The sequence below is a fragment of the Rhinoraja longicauda genome, chromosome 30 (genome assembly GCF_053455715.1).
Source record: "Rhinoraja longicauda isolate Sanriku21f chromosome 30, sRhiLon1.1, whole genome shotgun sequence".
NCBI lineage: Eukaryota > Metazoa > Chordata > Chondrichthyes > Rajiformes > Arhynchobatidae > Rhinoraja > Rhinoraja longicauda.
In genome coordinates this window covers 28,300,874-28,320,094 of record NC_135982.1, presented here as the reverse complement: position 1 = coordinate 28,320,094, position 19,221 = coordinate 28,300,874, and the positions used below count along the sequence as shown (strand labels likewise).

The following is a 19,221-nucleotide window of genomic DNA, read 5'->3' as shown; positions in this document are numbered from 1 at the left end:
GTTATATTGAAAGTGAAATGGGTTGCAAATTTAAAATTAGTTCAAACTGTAACAGACACATTTTGACAGGTGTTTATGAAAGGCACCATTTGGAACAGCTTTTGTAGGTGCTAGCTTGAGGGAAAGCAAATTATATTAATCCACCCACATGAAGATGATGAATATAAAATAATGAGAACAGAAGTGGTGTCCTTAAATTAAAAAAAAGAATGGTAGTGATTGACAGAATAATAGAATGGTCTCTTGTTATTAGTCATAGAGTGATACAGTGTGGAAACCGGTCCTTTGGCCCAACTTGCCCACACCAACCAACAAGTCCCATCTACATTAGTCCACCTGCCTGCGTTTGGCCTATGTCCCTCTAATCCTAACCATGCACCTGTCTTAATGTTTCTTGAACGTTGCGATTTTAATTAAAATTAGTATTTCTTAGAATTTTCTTTTAATCAGTGTTCCTTTTATGTGACTAGAGAAGTTTGAACTTTCTGCTTTGCATGGCTTAGAACAAAGTAGATCGTCGATCTGGTATGTCCTGGGCCTCTGACACTCCTGAGAAAACAACTCCAGTTTGACCAACCTCACCTGAACCTTAACCCACTTGTTCTAATAGTTGCCAGGGTCTGGATCTAGAGATGCTTATGTATCTGATGAAACAGATTGAGGTTATATCAGATTGTGCTCCAGACATTTTGTCAGGAGAAGGACCCCGATGGATGGTGATAGGCAAGGAGGGCATCGCCACTTACCAGATGATGACAATCTTTTCCAAACTTGCCGGCTCCACATTAGAGTGGGGCAGTGAGGCGTAATGCGCTCCTCATCTCACGGGAGTCACTGAGTTTCCAGACTAGTTCAATCTTAATCGAAAGCCCAACGAGGGAAGACAACGTTCCCAGCTGAAAACTGAGAATGAAGTTGCCCTAGACTGTGCTTTCAAAGCCAAATACTGTGGCACTACTTCCACTACTGCTTTAAATATAATACAACACACCACTTGAAAAGGGTATCTTGGGGCTGCTAGTTTTGTGAAACGAAACTGCCGCAGGGATTGGTGTTGAAAACAGGATGAAATCTGACATGAAAATAAGTTCAAGGAGATTAAAATAAAAGTGTTTTAGGGGAGTTGATATTGGTTGATCAAATTTATGACCATTTTTACAGCGTTGAAAATCTTTTGATTCTGATTTTCACAAGAATGGAACAGTTCATGTTGATCTGACGTTTGTCAGTTTAAAGACGGTGAGCTTGGGAAAAAATTGATTTATCTAATAGTGTAGAAGCCTCTCAAGACTTGGTGGGACACTGAGCCATCACAGTATAAATACTCAGTGTGTAAGCTGTTGTGCTGGCAGGTTCATATGAAGAAAGACTGGATAGACTAGGCTTATACTCGCTGGAATTTAGAAGACTGAGGGGGGATCTTATAGAAACATATGAAATTCTTAAGGGGTTGGAGAGGCTAGATGCGGGAAGATTGTTCCCGATGTTGGGGAAGTCCAGAACCAGGGGAAGGATAAGGATAAGCTTAAGGATAAGGGGGAAGTCTTTTAGGACCGAGATGAGAAAACATTTCTTCACACAGAGAGTGGTGAGTCTGTGGAATTCTCTGCCACAGAAGGTAGTTGAGGCCAGTTCATTGGCTATTTTTAAGAGGGAGATAGATGTGGCCCTTGTGGCTAAAGGGATCAGGGGGTATGGAGAGAAGGCAGGTACAGGTTACTGAGTTGGATGATCAGCCATGATCATATTGAATGGCGGTGCAGGCTCGAAGGGCCGAATGGCCTACTCCACCTATTTTCTATGTTTCTATGTTCGTATCACAAATCCCAATCATCACTGTACTAATGAGTTGTGCTCCAACTTGCAGTGTGCTTTTGCAGTATGATTCCCATAACATCATTGACATCTAGCTCATTCGCTGGAGGACAAAGAAGGGAGAGATTGAACTTTCTTTTCACTTTCCATCACAGAGAGGAATGCGGAGGAGTCACTGTGGTGGATGTTCATGTTAAAATGCATTTTGTGTGTCCTGTTGCTTTGTATTGTTATGACTGTATGGCAAATGAAATTCCTTGTCTGTTGCAAAACATATTTGGCTAAAAAATTATATCTGTGTGTCTTGTGCTTTTTAATGTCTACTGCCGGACCCTGACGTGAGAGGACGCTGGCGTTGAGTATTCGCCGCTTTTCCGTCAGGATAGTTTGTCTGTTTGTTTCTATGTTAATTGTTTTTGTAAAGCGCTTTGAGCATGTGATAAGGCGCTATATAAAATAAATGGATTATTATTATTATTATTAAAGTATGATTGTGATTCAATCAGATTGATGGCTTTTTCTTAAAACAATCTAGTGTTCCACTTGCGCGGCTTTAATGGCAGCAAATTGCAAATGTTGGCATTAGTTTATTGTTACTGACACTTGTACTGAGGTACAGTGAAAATCTTTATTTTGCACGCAATCCAGGCAGATCGTGCCTTGCACGAGTACATTAGTGCAAAAGAAAAAATAAACAGTGCCCTTCATTTGATCTGCCATCGCTGTAGCAGTATATTGTGCAAAGATTGCACCAAGGTACATTGGCAGATTAGGAATCCTTATCATACAAAAGGTCGGTTTTAGAGTCTGTTAACAGCACGGAAGATGATGTTGTTGAATCTGATGAAACGTGCTTTCAAGGTTTTGTGTCTTCTATCTGATGGAGAGAGGCTGATTTACGTGATGGTCTGGCCTGCGTTCACAACACTCTGCAAAGTCTTGGACAGAGCCATACCAAGCTGTCAATCATCCACGAAAGACTCAAAATGCTGGAGTAACTCAGCGGGTCAGGCAGCATCTCTGGAGAGAAGGAATGGGTGACGTTTCAAGTCGAGACCCTTCTTCAGATATGATACTTTCTATGGTGTATCCTGCTCCTAGAACCTATGAGCTAATCAGTAGGAGTGCATGGGGACTGTGACAAAAGCCAGCCCGAGTCTTCCTCTACCGAAACCCTGGGTGGACCATGAATTGGAAAAACAGATTCTGCGAAATACAAGTGAAAGCAGTGTGGTTCACAGCCCGCAGGCCAATTGCAGAAAGATAGACCACTGTTTTGACTGTTTAGGAACGTATAGGGAGGAGGGTCCCTTTTGATTCATATTTTGGGTGTCCACGGTGGTGCAGCGGTAGAGTTGCTGCCTTCAGCGCTCGCAGCACCAGAGACCCGGGTTCCATCCTGACAGCGGGTGCTGTCTGTACGGAGTTTGCACGTTCTCCCCGTGACTTGCGTGGGTTTGCTCCGAGATCTTCCGTTCCCTCCCACACTCCAAAGGTTTGTCGATTAATTGGCTTGGTGTATGTGTAAATTGTCCCTAGTGTGTGTAGGATAGTGTTAATGTGTGGGGGTCGGTGTGGACTCGGTGGGCCGAAGGGCCAGTTTTCCACGCTGTATCTCCAAACTAAACTGATCGAAATAAGGAATATCAAGAGTACTGGTTAAGATAACAAGGTTTGGGTTTTTTCCCCTCTGGAGTTAACTGCATCAACCACTATCTCTTTTTTACTGATAACTCTACTTTAGAATGCCGGTATGAATCAGTGGGTGATAAGAATCTCTTGATTTATTTCCTGATTTTAATAATTGTACTTTCAGGGAGGAAGAAATTACGACGGCAGAAATTTGAAATTGAGGAAGGACTTGAGCAAGGTAAATCCAAAGTTGTTGCTAATGTTGTTCTATCATAGTTAAGGGAGAGAGTGAAATGTATGTGTGAAATGTATGTGTTCCTTAATTTTCTACCATCTTCCCTTTATTCATCATTGTTTGGACGTGCTGTACAGGTGCCAATGATATACGTTTAGTTTATTATTTCCATGTGTACAGTGAAAAGCTTTTGTTTGTGTGCTATCCAAAGAAAAGACTGTACATGAATACAATCAAGCCATCCACAGGTACAACTTTAGTGCAAGGTATATCGCTGTACCAATGTCCACATGGTGCTCTGCCCTTGTGGCCTTTCTTCAGGCAAGTAGTTAGTGTAGGTATGTTTTCTGATCACAGCGAAGGTCACAGTTAGCAATGATTTAGTCCTTGGTGTTCTCGTTTACCTTCTACAAGTATGTGCTAAATGAGAATGTTGATAAACTTCAGAGGAATCAGGCTGGTAAAATGTACCGAGATGCTGTGCATGAAATGATGTATTTTGATGAAAGGAATAAGGAGAGTTGAGAGAACTCAATATCACAGGTTTAAAAGGGGGAAACAGAGCTTTGGGATGTATGTATACAAAGCTTGGTGGGAGAAAGAGTTGTGAAGGCTATTTAAAAAGCTCATGGATATATTGGCTTTACTAATGGGAGCATGGAGTTCAAACACGAGCAAGTGGTTCATGACCCTCAATTAAACTCTGCCTCAGCCTCAGCCAGAATGTTAGTTTCAATTCTGAGCACAAACTTTCAGAGGAATGTGAACACCACTGGAGCCACAAGATATATTTTAAAGATGAATTAATTTGTGGATTGGAGAGCAAACGGAGCTCCCCAAAGTTATGGCAGCAATTTAGAAAGTAAATTGTGAAAAAATAATCTCCATCAATTGAATTGAAGGGGTGAACACATGGAGAAGGGGCCCCTGCAGAGAGAATAAAGGGGAGTTTGGGGGGGGGGGGGGAGGGGGGAGGGGATATCAGAGAGTTATTGAAATACAAAATCCTTCCTTGCCAGTGGCCTTTGGGGAAGATGTTGTAAAATTAATTTAACATTAAGTGGGCAAACAATTACAAAGAATGCTTTGGAACAGGCAATGTCATTGCCACATACAAAAATGATTTCTAGATTCCAATGATCTAATGTCTTTCATTAATGTCTTTCTCGTTTACCGCATGCAAATCCTAAAGTGCTTTGAAGTGTTTGCATGTGTGTGGTGGTGGGGTAGAGTATTAAATTGTAGAGTAATGGCATCGAAGTGACCTTTGCCTCTGTAGTTAAGATCACTAACTAATCTGGATTGGTTATTGGTTCACTTATTAGTTCAAATGGTCAAAGGTAAACTGTGAGATGAATTGCTTTTCAGTTATATGCATCTGAAAAGTGTCTTTGTTTTGCAAGAACTTGGTGTCCAATTGCTGCATTGTCACTTCCTTTACAGTCTCAGCGCTGCAGTTATTGGAAAATGCAGAGGTTGAGTAACACCGGCTATAATGGTCTTTGAGAATGGGTGTGCCTGCAATCAGTTACTGTTTAGAGAAATGATATTATATGGTACCAGCTAAGAACGGGATGTACCACAAAGTGTTCATTATTTTCCACCCAGTTTCAATTGTCGAGCATTACACGATGGTAAACATTTCTTTTTGTCCTCCCCCCGCTTCCCTTTCCTGAGGTATTTGTTTTTAACCGGTGAATTGATAGGGAACTGTTTCTAATAAACTGCATCTGGAACTTAATTTCACAGATGTTCAGTGTGTAGGCTTGGACAGCTTGTGTTTGCCACATGCGGAAACACATTCTACTAGACTGACCCAGTGCTCGCTCTATGTCTACACATGATATTTTTGGTTTTTAGTTTAGTTTAGAGATACAACACGGGAAAACAGTCCTTTGGCCCACCGAGCCCGCGCCGGCCGACCAGCGATCACCCACGGTGGTGATCCGTCGAAGAGGACGACAGTATGGTTGTACAGTCTCGTGTCTTGTGGGGTCGAGTGTGGCTCACAGGTGCGATGCGCGAGCCACACACGGGGGAGCAGTGGGGGCACATGAAGGCCGCTGTGGGTGGGGGGATTTAGGGCTGCAGCCTTCCTCCTGTCTCTGGCACTAACCAGTCGGCTTTGCCGATTATCTTAGAAACTGCTGACCACCTTCCCAGTCCTGGCACTGGCACGGGTTTCCAGTTCTTTTGGGGCTAGGCCTGCATGCTGGAGGTGATCCTTGATACAGTCTTTGAACCATTTCTTTAGGCGCCCTGGGTTCCTTTGACCCTCCGTACAGGAGTTGCCGACACTAGCACATACACTCGCACTATCCTACACACACTAGGGACAATTTACAATTTTACAGAAACCAATTAACCTACAAACCTGTACGTCTTTGGAGTGGGAGGAAACTGGAGCACCTGGGAAAAAACCACGAGGAGAACGTACAAACTCCGTACAGACAGCATTCGTAGTCAGGATCAAACCTGGGTCTCTGGCGTTGTAAGGCAGCAGCTCTACCGCTGCGCCATCATGCTGCCCCTAAGGTCCTAATGTTTTTTACTCGCTGTAACTGGATAGAAAAGAATAGCAGGCACAAAATGCTAGAGAAACTCGGCGAGACAGGCAGCATCTCTGGAGAGAAGGAATGGGTGACGTTTCAGGTCGAGACCCTTCTTCAGACTGAAGAAGGGTCTCGACCCGAGTACTTCAGACTGAAGAAGGGTCTCGACCCAAAACGTCACCCATTCCTTCTCTCCGGGGATGCTGCCTGACCCGCTGAGTTACTCCAGCATTTTGTGCCTTCCTTCGATTTAAACCAGCATCTGCAGTTCTTTCCTGCACAGAAAAAAATAGCAAGTACCGCAGCGGAATGTTTCAGTCCTTCCCAGCCTGTGGAGTGAGTGCGTGTCACAACTTGTCCAACCTCACTCAGTGGTGGCATCAACCCTCAGTCAGGAAGGAGAACGCAAGGCTGGACATGAGGGGTTGGCCTTTCATTTGTTGGCACCAGTGCTATCCACCCTGCCAGCTACCAGCCACAGTTTCAAAATGTATTGCAGTTTTGTGATGAGAAAGGCTGTGACTTTGCACATTTATTAATCTTTTTTTTTGACGATTGCATCATGAGCTCCGAATATCTATTTTCCTATCAGGGTTACTTCCTCGTTACAATCTGAATCAGCTGATTAACTTCAGATCGTAAGAAAGGGACTCTGTGCCTGAAATGCTGCATGAACACTTCATGTTGTAAGCGGAACCAATTTAGCTAGTTCAAAGAAAGAAGTTCGTTCTGCATATTTTAAATACATTTCTTTCATCTACTGGATATTTAATAGTGCAGTATTGATCAAATTTCCAACTGAAGGTTGAGATTCGCAATTACGTGCAGAATGACTGTTCTCTAACACAACTTTATTTGCTCAAGTTTATTTTAGAGAGACAGCGTAGAAACAGGCCCTTCGGCCCACCAAGTCTACGCTGACCAGCGATCACTCGTACACTAGTGATATCCTACAAAGAAGGGTCAATCTATAGAAACCAATTAACCTACAAATCTGCACGTCTCTGGAATGTGGGAGGAAACAGGAGCACCCGGAGAAAATTCATACAGATAGAACCTGTAGTCAGGATCGAACCCGAGCCTCGGGCGCTATAAGGCAGCAGCTCTAGTTCTAGTTGTAAGGCAGCAACTCTAGTGGCGCTGGACAGGCAAAAAAAGCTGGAGCTACTCAGCAGATCAGGCAGCATCGCTGGAGAAAAGGAATGGGTGACGTTTCGGGTCGAGACCCTTCATCAGTCTTCTAATGAATGACCAAAGTAGCAACAGCTCCAAATGTTGATCCTTAAACACCCCAAGTTGGAAAGATGGACAATATAATTGTTTCACTAAAATTATGGTTCAATTAGGATACCACATTAATTTGAATTTACTGAAATCTTAATGACTCCTGGTTATTCCAGCAACCCGACTCGCTGAGTTACTCCAGCATTCTGTGTCGATCTTAATGATACCTTTCAGGTTGATGTTTTGTGTGTCTTTGTTACCTATAATTATCCACACACACACACACAGTCCTTTCATTTTTGGACTTTATCAATGCATACAAAATGGCTGCCCCAATTGCAGAGGTTGAAAAGTTCTCTCTAAAGTTATTTTACCTGCGGTCTCCTGGCACTGCACACAAGAAATACTCAGAAGATTCCATCATTTCTCAATATGTAAATTCAGCAAGCAAAGTGAAGCCAGCAGCAGTAGCTGGGACAACATGTGCAGGGCTGAATATTTACAAGACATAATGATCAGTGTTTAGCAGTGCCACTTCAAAAGTATTTTGCTTGCCAAGTTAAATGCTTTTACATTCACGGTGGCGGATCAATAGAGCTACGGCCTCACAGCGCCAGAGACCCGGGTTCGCTCCTGACTACGGGTGCTGTCTGTACGGAGTTTGTACGTTCTCCCCGTGACCGTGTGGGTTTTCTCCAACATCTTCGGTTTCCTCCCACACTGAAGACGTACAGGTTTATAGGTTAATTGACTTGGTATAAATGTAAATTTCCCCTGGTGTGTGTAGAATATTGTGCGGGTATCGCAGGTCGGTGCAGTAGATGGGCGGGTATATGGTCGGTGCAGAATATATTGTGCGGGTATCGCAGGTCGGTGCAGAATAGATGGGCCGAAGGGCTGTTTCCACGCTGTATTCCTAAACTAAACTATCTGATTGAAAGCTGTGGTCTATTAAGTTAAGGTGGTCTCCATTAGACAAATAACAAGTGATTATCCTTACAAATTACACACAGTGCCAGAGTAACTCAGCGGGTCAGGCAGCATTTCTGAAGTGCACTTCATCTTTGTACCTTGATCCTTGAGCATCATCTCAAATTGATCATACACAGATGCTGTATTGGGAAATAAGCATCACATGCTTCCTAATAATGTTGATAAGTTTAACCATTAAGTTAATGGTTTGATTTTCCAAATTGCCTATGATTAGACTCAATTGGAAGCGAGCTAAATTAAATTGAAGGAAAGATTTGAGTTGCCCTTATTCTGGTTTTAAACAGTATCAATGGATTAATTATGCTTGTCCTGCGTATAACATCTAAATTTTAGTTTCCACTTGGTATCTGCAACTTTAAGGTGGAAAATTTAATCTGGTACTTGGTTTATTGAACTGATTTTCATTAATGTTGCTAGAATTGAAATGTAAGTATTGGTGAAAGATGAAAATTTTATTAATGCTGGTGTAACAATGTTAAGTTTGCCTGTAGTAATTGTACTCTCTTCATCAGGTTTTCAGAAGCATGAACCTTGTGTCTCCGAAGCCAATTCAACAGAGCAGAGAATAGTAGTTCACAGAATTGTTTCACAGAAGGTCCTGCCTCAACCAAAGGACTTCCAGATGTCCCTTGAGACAGAGACAATGTCAGAAGAAAATTCTATTGAAAATCTCTCACGGAAGAAAATTTCAGTTAAGTCTCTGAAGCAGAAACCAAGGGGAGATCAGAACGGGATGCAGGACGTTGAAGAGACCCACATGTTTCCCTGCAAAAATTGTGAGCGCAGATTTACCACGAAGCAAGGTCTGGAGCGTCACCAGCACATCCATGTGTCAACAGAAGGATTCACGTTCAAGTGCAGGTATTGCGGCAAAGCCTTTGGCACTCACATCAACATGAGGCGGCACGAGCGGCGGCACGAAGCTGGGCCCAAGAAGAAGCCCACCCTGAGAGTGAACATGTCCAGTCAGCACCAAAAGGATGATTTTGATTTTGACAAGACGGCGATTGACATTAGTTCTGATCCATCAAGTAGACTGGAAAGCCCAACGGCTCTGGAAAATTATAAGAAAACTGATTCGGAGACGTCAGTCCAAAATATGGACAACTCTGTCTTAAAGAGTTGTGAACCAAAAATCCAACACCCATGCAAACTGTGCAAAAAGACTTTTGGTTCTTACACCAACTTGCGTCGGCACCAGCGCCGGATCCATGAGCGCCACCTCTTGGCCAAAGGCATCAGGGTGAGGCGGAAGGTTTCTGCAGAAGATCACGATCCAACGTCCGAGCAAATGAGGGCTGCTGGTGGGCTCCATGTTACCAGCACAGAAACTGAAGATGACGAGGAAGATGAGGAAGAAGAGGAGACTGACGAGTGCCAAGCGTACATCATGGACGTTTCCAGTAACATCTCTGAAAACCTCAACTACTATATTGATGGAAAGATTGAGTCAAACAGCAGTACCAGCAACTGTGAGGTGATAGAGGTTGACACTGCTTGCACGAATCCATTCGGGCTGCCTTCTGTGCTATATCCCATGACCGATGAATTGCCTCAGAATCTTAAGACCACAGCGCAACTTCCAGTCACCCATTCTCTTCTGAATGAACTGAAAGACGGCGATTTGAAAGGTCCAAAAAGAAGGCGAACCAGCAGCCCCCCTCCGTTCCCCAAGATGAAAACTGAGCTTGGCGTCGAATCCATCTCACCGGTTGTCACGCCATTTTGTGGTCAGCCTGTCGCTGGTCAGACCTCTGGCAGTTTGAGTGGGCATCAGGAGAAGTGTAGCTTATCCTCCAAGCTTAAGCAGCTCCTCCAGATACAAGAAAATAACTCGCCCAGATCAGGCCTCTTCCCAGATGGGTCAGTCGGCCCCTCAACGTCAACAGCAGCACCAATGGGGTTTGGCCGATTCAAGAGGAGAACGAGTTCACCGCCAAATTCCCCACAGCATAGTCCTGTACTAAGCAGCACGGGAAAGGACTCTGACTTTATACGGATATGGAATGAAAGTGTGCCTGGACTGAAAGCATCAAAAATCGAAAGCCAGAGCAGCTCGCCTGCCTGGAGCCTCTCCAGCCGAGATGATACTCTCAGTCCAATGAGTCTTGAAATGTGCAAAATAACCACCTCCAAAGAGTTTGCAGGCAACCGGCCTCTGGCTAATCTCTGCACCCACCAGCCCCTTGATCTGTCCAGTGGCTTTAAGCTGCAGTCTGATATAAAAACAGAAGTGGAAGGGCCTGGAGTAGCCATCTTAGATTTGAGTCTGCATAAAAAGTTATGCAACGAAAATGAAGTTAAGGAGGAAATGGGGGTAGTTGGTGCTCAAGTTTCATGCAGCAGTAAGAAGAAGAAGCCAACAACCTCTGTGTTGGAAAAGGTACTGCTGAATGAGTATAATGGCACAATGAAAGACGACTCTGAGGACAGTCCTCAGCCATGCCTGGAGGTGGAGGTATCATCTAGTCCTGCCTCAACCCCAACATCGATTGCAACCCCGACTCCTGTAACAACACCGGCTCCTTCTCCCCCTCCTCCAGTCCTCTCGGTGCCATCACCCCTTCCAGAGTCGATAACCCAAGTTCTACAGTCAATAACTCCTGCTCTGTCACCGGTCAGCATAAACATTAAGGAAGAAGTTAAAGACGAAGGCTATCCAGACTCGGACAGCGAACATGAAATGAGCAATAACCACCCGCCCTCCATCGAACCAGAATCCCCTCCAGAAATGCTCATTAAAAACTGTGCTGAAGACCAGGAAGATGCAGAAAGCTGTCAGCCCACTGAACACGAGGAAAAACCTGAGCCAACGTTCACCAAGAGTTTCCAGTGCAATGTTTGTGAAACTCCGTTCCTATCCATCAAGGATCTGGGCCAGCATTTGTTGGTTCATGCCGAGGAATGGCCTTTCAAGTGTGAGTTTTGTGTGCAGCTGTTCAAAGAGGCCGAGGCTTTGTGTAAGCACCGTTCGTCCTTGCACGGGGTGGGCAAGATCTTTGTCTGCTCCGTCTGCAAAAAGGAGTTTGCATTCCTTTGCAACTTGCAGCATCATCAAAGTGACGTGCATCCAGACCAACAGTGCACGCACATCGAGCTGGAAAATGGAATGTTGAGGCCCCAGAACTTCACCGACCCAGGCAAGGCCACCAGCTGTCTCAGCCAGTCCATCGGCGAGACCAGCACGCTGCCACAGGAGCCTGGGCCACAGGAGGGGGAGGAAGATGACGACGATTCCAGCGACTTGACAGAGGAGCTGTACACCACAATAAAGGTGATGGCATCCGGGATAAAACCAAAGAGCCCTGATGTCCGTATGGGTCTCAATCAACGTTACCCTAGCTTCAAGCCCCCTCCGTTTCAATATCACAACCGTAGTTCAAACAGCGCAGTATCGTCGGCTGTGAACTTTACCACACACAATATCCCCCAGACCTTCAGCACAGCCATCCACTGTACAAAGTGCGGCAAAAGCTTTGACAACATGCCCGCTCTTCACAAACACATCTTGGTCTGTGCGTCCGCCAGCGACAAGAAGCGCTACACCCCAAAGAAGAATGTCATCCCGCTGAAAAGGAAACTATGGAGGAAGAACGGGGAAATAGGCGCGGAGCCGGCCAAGCAGAACACCATCCGGAGAATGGGCCAGCCAAAACGTCTCAACTTTGAAACGGAGACAAAGTCAAAAGTCACCATGAACAAGATCAAAATGAATGTTCTGAAAAATAAAAGGAACAAGTTGGTGCAGAAGGCGATATCGCAGAAGAACAGGTCATCTGCCAAAGAGAAAGCCATGTTTAGAAGCAGGAGATCGGAAAGCCATAATTGCCCTTATTGTGACAAGGAGTTCACTTACTTGGGAAGCCTGAACAAACACGTAACCTACAGTTGTCCCAAGAAGCCAGCCTCGCCACCCGCCAAAGGGTCTAGCTCTCATTCCCCGGCCAGCAGTGACAAGGGAAGTGGCCAGCGTAGGAGAACTGCAGATACTGAGATCAAGTTGCAAAGTACGCCGGTTCTCTTGGGCAAAAGGAGAGGGAGGATGTTGGGTCCTTTGCAAACTGAGTCTGTTTCTTCAACACCAAAGTTACAGCAGCGCATGAAGTCCATACCTTTGGTAAAATCAAAGAAGCCCAACACCTCACCCATTGCCTCCAGGACTGCAAGTCCAGTACGGTCAGCTAAAGTATCACCGACAGAGGGAAAGCGGTTAAAATCCAACCCCAGGCAGCGGCCGTCAACCACCAGCGGCATGAATTCGCCACGGCTGTATCTCCGAATGAAGAACAAGAAAGTCGTTTGGCAGAGGAAAGCAAATGTGGTCAAGCAGAAACGGTCGGAGAGATACCTGGGGAAGACCAAGGAGATCCGAGCTGGTGCCGTGACACGGAGTGGGGCTCCAGTGGGCACTGACAGCAATGAGAGCGAGATGGAAGATGACCAGGAAAACCAGGGGTCGTCAGCAGAAGATATCCAGGTAAACTGCTGTTGTTTTACTCGATCAACAAACTAGACCAGTTGTTGTGCAATGCACGTGGCTGTTTTATACCACTTGGGGTGGAGATAGAGGTGGAATCGACGTGCAGCGGATTCACTCGGATGCTAGTTCAGTTTAGTTTAGAGATACAGCCCCTCGGCCCACCGAGTCCGCGCCAACCAGCGATCCCCGCACACTAGCACTATCCCACACACACTAGGGATCATTTACAATATTAATAGTCAATAGTCAATTTATTTGTCACATACACATAAATGTGCAGTGAAATGGAAAATCACCCGCAGTTCAACAATAAGACCAATAAAAATAAGCAATAAAAATGTGCAATAACACATACAATCATAAACCAACACCAAACAAAAGAATCATCCATCACAGTGAGTCTCCTCCAGTCACCTCCTCACTATGATGGAAGGCCAGAATGTCTTTTTCTCTTCCCCTGCCAATTAACCTACAAACCTGTACGTCTTTGGAGTGTGATGGGGAGCGCCCAGAGGAAACCCATGCAAGTCACGGGGGGGAGGGGGAGGGAGACGTGCAAACTCCGTGGTCAGGATCATACCCGTGTCTCTGGTGATCTACTGCTGCCCCACCGTGCCGCCCCCTACTGGAGGTCTGAGAGGTTCGCATTATTTTTGTTGGAGTTAATAAGTCGCATGGGGGTTGATGAATATTTTATCAACCTCGTGTTTTTTTAAAATTCAAACAGGTCAATGAGGCTGTAACAAGGAGCACTAATGTTATGATTGTACTAATAGCTAAAGGGAAGACTGGGGGGGTGGGTGTTTCCTCTGCATTGTTCTGAGCATGACGTTATCACAAAGGATGGCGAAAGCAGATTTCATAAGTTGCTCCAAAACAAAAGTAATTGCTTGAAAATGAGGGTTATTTAAAGGCATTAGTATGATTAGATTAAATACTGAACAGCAGAAGTAAACAAGGATTTAGTTCTTAAAGTGTAAGAAAATAACTGCAGATGCTGGTACAATTCGAAGGTATTTATTCACAAAATGCTGGAGTAACTCAGCAGTCAGGCAGCATCTCAGGAGAGAAGGAATGGGTGACGTTTCGGGTCGAGACCCTTCTTCAGACTTCAGTCATTCTTCACCCATTCCTTCTCTCCTGAGATGCTGTCTGCCCTGCTGAGTTACTCCAGCATTTTGTGAATAAATACCTTCGATTTAGTTGTTAAGATCAATGAGATATAACAAAGTTGAGATTTTTTTAAATGTAAAAGTCAAAAATTCCAAAACAAGCCTGGTTTGTATTCACGTATTTTAAACACATTAAAAAAAACTCTAATTAATTAGAATGTTTGACTTCCCAACACTTCACAATATCCCACTTCTTCTTTTCAAATGTAATATGCTTCCATCTCCAATAATGCTAAATAAGAAATTTAATTCCCTTTTTTATCAGGCAACTATGATATTCATTTTTGAATTATTAAATACTCTGCCATGACAGTTGTTTCTTTAACTTCAGTCCTAACCACTTTGTAAAGCAATGATTCTGAGATATCCTTGTGGTCATAGAAACATAGTAAACAGGTGCAGGAGGAGGCCATTTGGCCCTTCGAGCCAGCACCACCATTCATTGTAATCATGGCTGATCATCCATAATCTGTACCCTGTTCCTGCTTTTTCTCCATATCCCTTGATTCCGTTAGCCCCAAGAACTATATCTAACTCTCTCATGAATACATCCAGTGAATTGACCTCCACTGCCTTCTGTGGCAGAGAATTCCACTGATTCACAACTCTCTGGGTGAAAAAAAGTTTTTTCTCACCTCAGTTTTAAATGGCCTTAAATTCTTAGGCCATGAGGATATAAAGCCATGTTCTCTTTCAATGGAAGATAGATACAAAAAGCTGGAGTAACTCAAAATGGTCAGCCAGCATCTGTGGAGATAAGGACTTTTTCAGACTGAAGAAGGACCTCGACTCGAAACATCACCCGTTCCTTTTCTCCAGAGATGCTGACTGACCCGCTGAATTACAGCTTTTTGTGTCTACGGTTTAAACCGGCATTTGCAGTTCCTTCTTACACAATACTCTTTCAATGTTCTGGTATGCACTACAAATGAACCATTTGAAAGTAACACATTACTCAATATATCATCAGTCACACTTGTGGTTCAGAAGTTTGCATTGTGAAGTACAAAACAGTGTCATTCTGTTCAGGAGAGAAAACTGATAAGTCGTGATTCAGAGACCAGTTGTGATCTTGAGAGCTCTCTGGCCAAAATTACCTTTGTTACCTGAGCAGGTTTCTGGCAACAATCTTGCATCGGGAAACTGGCTCCCAATTGATTTATAAACCCCTGCATGCAGCCATTACAATCAGAACTGACCGGCCCTGCACCTGAATAACCCGAAGAAAGGGTTAAAACCGCTTCCCAGGCCTATCAACTGCCCAAAAGATTGTATTGAACATTCAAAGTATACTTAAAAGCTACCCTTAAAGCTGCAAAAACATTTTTTAAAGTGATAAAATACTAGAAAACTTAAATGTGTTTCAATCAACTCAGTTGGGGGGGGGGGAGGAAAAAAATCACCTGTGCTTCGGGTAACAACAGTTTCATCCAATTGAGAATGGAACCTATTACAGGTTAATGATGGGGAAATCGGGCATTAGTTCAGTTTATTGTTACGTGTATCGAGGTACATTGAAAAGCTTTTGTTGCGGGCTAACCAGTCATCAGAAAGACAATACATGATTACAATTGATCCGTTGACAGTGTATGGATACATGACAAGGACAAGGTAAAGCCTGCAAAGTCCAATCAAAGATAATCCGAGGGTCACCAATGAGGTAGATGGTAGTTCAACACTGCTCTCTAGTCGTGCTAGGATAGTTCAGCTGCCCGATGACAACATTCCATCACCACAGGGAGCACAGGTCCAGCGCAGTAGTCTGCTTGACCGCAGTTGAATTTCAGCCCTTCTCCGTTTGCTCTTGTGTCCTGAACTTCTGTCATCATGCAAGTAAATTCTGATAGCTCCAGGCAGAGTCGTCCGCGTTTAATCGGAGGGCCTGGCAGATGTGTTACTTCCACAGGGAGCCTTTAAATCTAATTTTTAAATTTAATTAAACTTTCTTTAATTGGGCATGACTTGACTTTATCTTGCAGTAAATATTATGTTTTAGCACGCAGCACTTTGCAGGCTTTTCACTGTACCTCGATACACGCGACAATAAACTGAACTGAACGTTGGTGTTTCTGTGAGTCACTGAGGCCCCCTAGTGTTCCCAACTGAATCTATTCTTGAGCTAAGTTCAACCCTTAGAACAAGAGGCGATAAATTACAAGGCTTTTCACAAATAAAGGCTTTCATGGATGATCCAAGTAGAAAGAAGGAACAATTGACAAAAATGTGAAAACTTGCCATGAATGTGTTAACACAGTGCTGGAGGAACTCTGTGGAACAGACAGCATCTGCCTTGGATAGAAGGGACAATTAACAGAGACCGTTAAAAGAGTGACAATTTCCCACATCTATGATCCTAGAAGGATGAGAGGGGATCTTATCGAAACGTAAAAGATTATTAAGGGGTTGGACACGTTAGAGGCAGGAAACATGTTCCCAATGTTGGGGGAGTCCAGAACAAGGGGCCACAGTTTAAGAATAAGGGGTAGGCCATTTAGAACTGAGATGAGGAAAAACTTTTTCAGTCAGAGAGTTGTGAATCTGTGGAATTCACTGCCTCAGAGGGCAGTGGAGGCCAATTCTCTGAATGCATTCAAGAGAGAGCTAGATAGAGCTCTTAAGGATAGCAGAGTCAGGGGGTATGGGGAGAAGGCAGGAACGGGGTACTGATTGAGAATGATCAGCCGTGATCACATTGAATGGCGGTGCTGGCTCGAAGGGCTGAATGGCCTATCCTGCACCTATTGTTTATCATTGCTCCAGAAGTTCAAGTAGTTAAGGCTATAAACGTTTTTTGCACCAAATACAGTGCTGGGGGAACTCAACAGGTCGGGCAGCGCCTGGGGAGGGAATGTACAGGTGGCATTTTAGGTCAGGGCCCTTCAGACTGAAGAAGGATCCCTACCCGAAACGTGTCAGGCAGCATCTATGGAGGGAGTTCATTCCTGACACGCTGAGTTCCTCCAGCGCTTTGTGTCTTGTTCGAGATTCCAGCATCTGTAAATATATAGATTTATTTTTTTCCAATTTTCAGGTTTCTTCGTTGAAGATGGTGAGATAACATCCTCGTTGCTCTGTCTTTCCTCGACTGACCTAAAGCTCAGACTTTGAACCCGGTTTTGCTGCTCAACTGGGTCCAAGCAATTGTGTTGAGCTGGATCAGAGGACGCAGCAGAGACGTGTGTACCTGTCACCTTTGCTTCAGCCCGGCTTCCAGTGAGCTGACTCCAGGCTCGGCAGGCGGGACGCATTACATTAAAAAAAAAGATGCTTCAGCTCTAAGTTGAAGCACCAAGATATTTTGTAAACGTGCAGCCTATGGACAAGACTGGAAGAAAAAGAGACCATATTTGGCATGCACTTTGTGAATCTGAGATTTTTTTTATTACAAACTACCCGGCCACAGGCCCATTGCATGGTCACCTAAGCAACTAATGGAACTATGAATCTACATTAAGAAGTATCCTTTAATTGAAATAACAGGGACAGTTGTCACCAGACCGGCCTGAAATTCGGTTCTCTCTGTTGTTTCTCATGTTTTTTTGGGGTGGGGGGAGGGGGTGGGGGGGAATATCCATTTAAAAAGATTTATTACTTATACTGTTATGGTTGAAAGGGAGAAAGTTCGTGCAAGGCTGTCTCTGTGCACCCGACTTCTCCTTCGTTCTCTTTCCCACTGTAAAATTGCTCAGATGCCATTTTGAATGGTAAGTGTATCAAGAAACAACAGACCGAATGTGTGTGTGTGTGTGTGTGTGTGTGTGTGTGTGTGTGTTGCACGGGGCTGCTACCAAAATGGTCTTCACCAGGTCCCATGCCCAGAAACACTGCTGCAGTTCTCCTTTCTAATCTCGGGGGCTTTAAATGGTGAGTTTAGTTTGACTTTATTGCCCCACCGCCACACTTCTTTCTCTCTTTCATCTCCGAGAAAGTCGCCTCTTCACCTCGAGAGACTCTCTCAATTTCTACTGTAAATTTTATGGATACATTTTTGACTTGAAAGTTGTGGGGAGGGGGGTGGGGGGAGAGATACTATTTTTCACACACATCCATTTCTGTTCTCAACTTAAAATTGATCTACCTCTTTAAAATTGAAATTTGTAAATCAACTTCTTTTGCAAAGTCCATGCCACTTTAGCTCTCCCGTTCTCAAAACCATTCCTGTTTTATGTTACTGTTTGTGGGGACTTTGTTGAAATAAAAATTGTATGAAGTGTTTGTAGTAATTAAATAACATAGGATATATTTAAAATTATTTAAATTGTGTTTTCAGGCAGCAGTGTCTGATGTTTGTGATTCCTTCATTGCATTGTTAATTTTCAATTTTTCTGGTTTATTTTCATTTGGGCTGTGAGAATAAATGTGTAGAACGTTTCTGGAATCAGATTATCGCTGTGTTGCCTTCATGTGTTCTGAGTACTTTCTCTCAAAGATGGGAACTAGAGGTTCCAGAGGCCTCTACTTCCAGAGACCCAGTTTCGATCCTGACTACGGGTACAGTCTGAAGAAGGGTCTCGACCCGAAACATCACCCATTCCTTCTCTCCTGAGATGCTGCCTGACCTGCTGAGTTACACCAGGCATTTTGTGAAATAAATACCTTCGATTTGTACCAGCATCTGCAGTTATTTTCTTACTCTGACTACGGGTGCAGTCTGTACAGAGTTTGTACGTTCTCCCCGTGACTGTGGGTTTTTCTAAGGTGGTCTGGTTTCCTCCCACACTCCAAAGACGTACAGGTTTGTAGGTTAATTGGCTTGGTCTAATTGTAAATTGTCCCTAGTGCGAAGGATCGTGTTAGTGTACAGGGATTGTTGGTTGGCGCAGATTTAGTGGGCTGAAGGGCTTGTTTCTGCACTGTATCACTAAACTAAACTAAACTTAGATCTGGTTATAACAGTGGTGATAAACTAGAATCTGGTGTTGGAACAAACTGGAAAAGCCCACAGGGGGGTGGGCTACCTGGAATTGGAACATTCATGCTTTGGTACCATTGGCCTGCAGGCTACGCAAATGGAACATGAGGAGCTGTTCCACTGTGAAACCAGTCTGAATAAAGAGGTGGAATAGAGGTTTTGTTCTTTGGGTTGTGACAGATTGTGAACAGGAGAGAGGAAGTCGA

The 19,221-nt window shown here is 44.1% G+C and overlaps 1 protein-coding gene across 2 annotated transcripts in view; it reads left to right on the top strand.

The window, feature by feature from the left end:
* The window catches only part of LOC144608192 (PR domain zinc finger protein 2-like), a 77,433-nt gene extending 58,712 nt beyond the window's left edge, over positions 1-18,721 (top strand). Inside the window, exons 7-9 of one of the 2 annotated variants that reach the window (XM_078425728.1) lie at positions 3,632-3,685; positions 8,964-12,928; positions 17,135-18,721. In XM_078425728.1, the coding sequence (XP_078281854.1) occupies positions 3,632-3,685; positions 8,964-12,928; positions 17,135-17,161 (4,046 nt within the window). In that variant the 3' untranslated portion in view covers positions 17,162-18,721. The remainder of the gene's footprint in view (positions 1-3,631; positions 3,686-8,963; positions 12,929-17,134) is intronic. The other variant, XM_078425729.1, reaches the window with a different exon arrangement.
* The last annotated feature ends 500 nt before the right edge of the window (positions 18,722-19,221 follow it).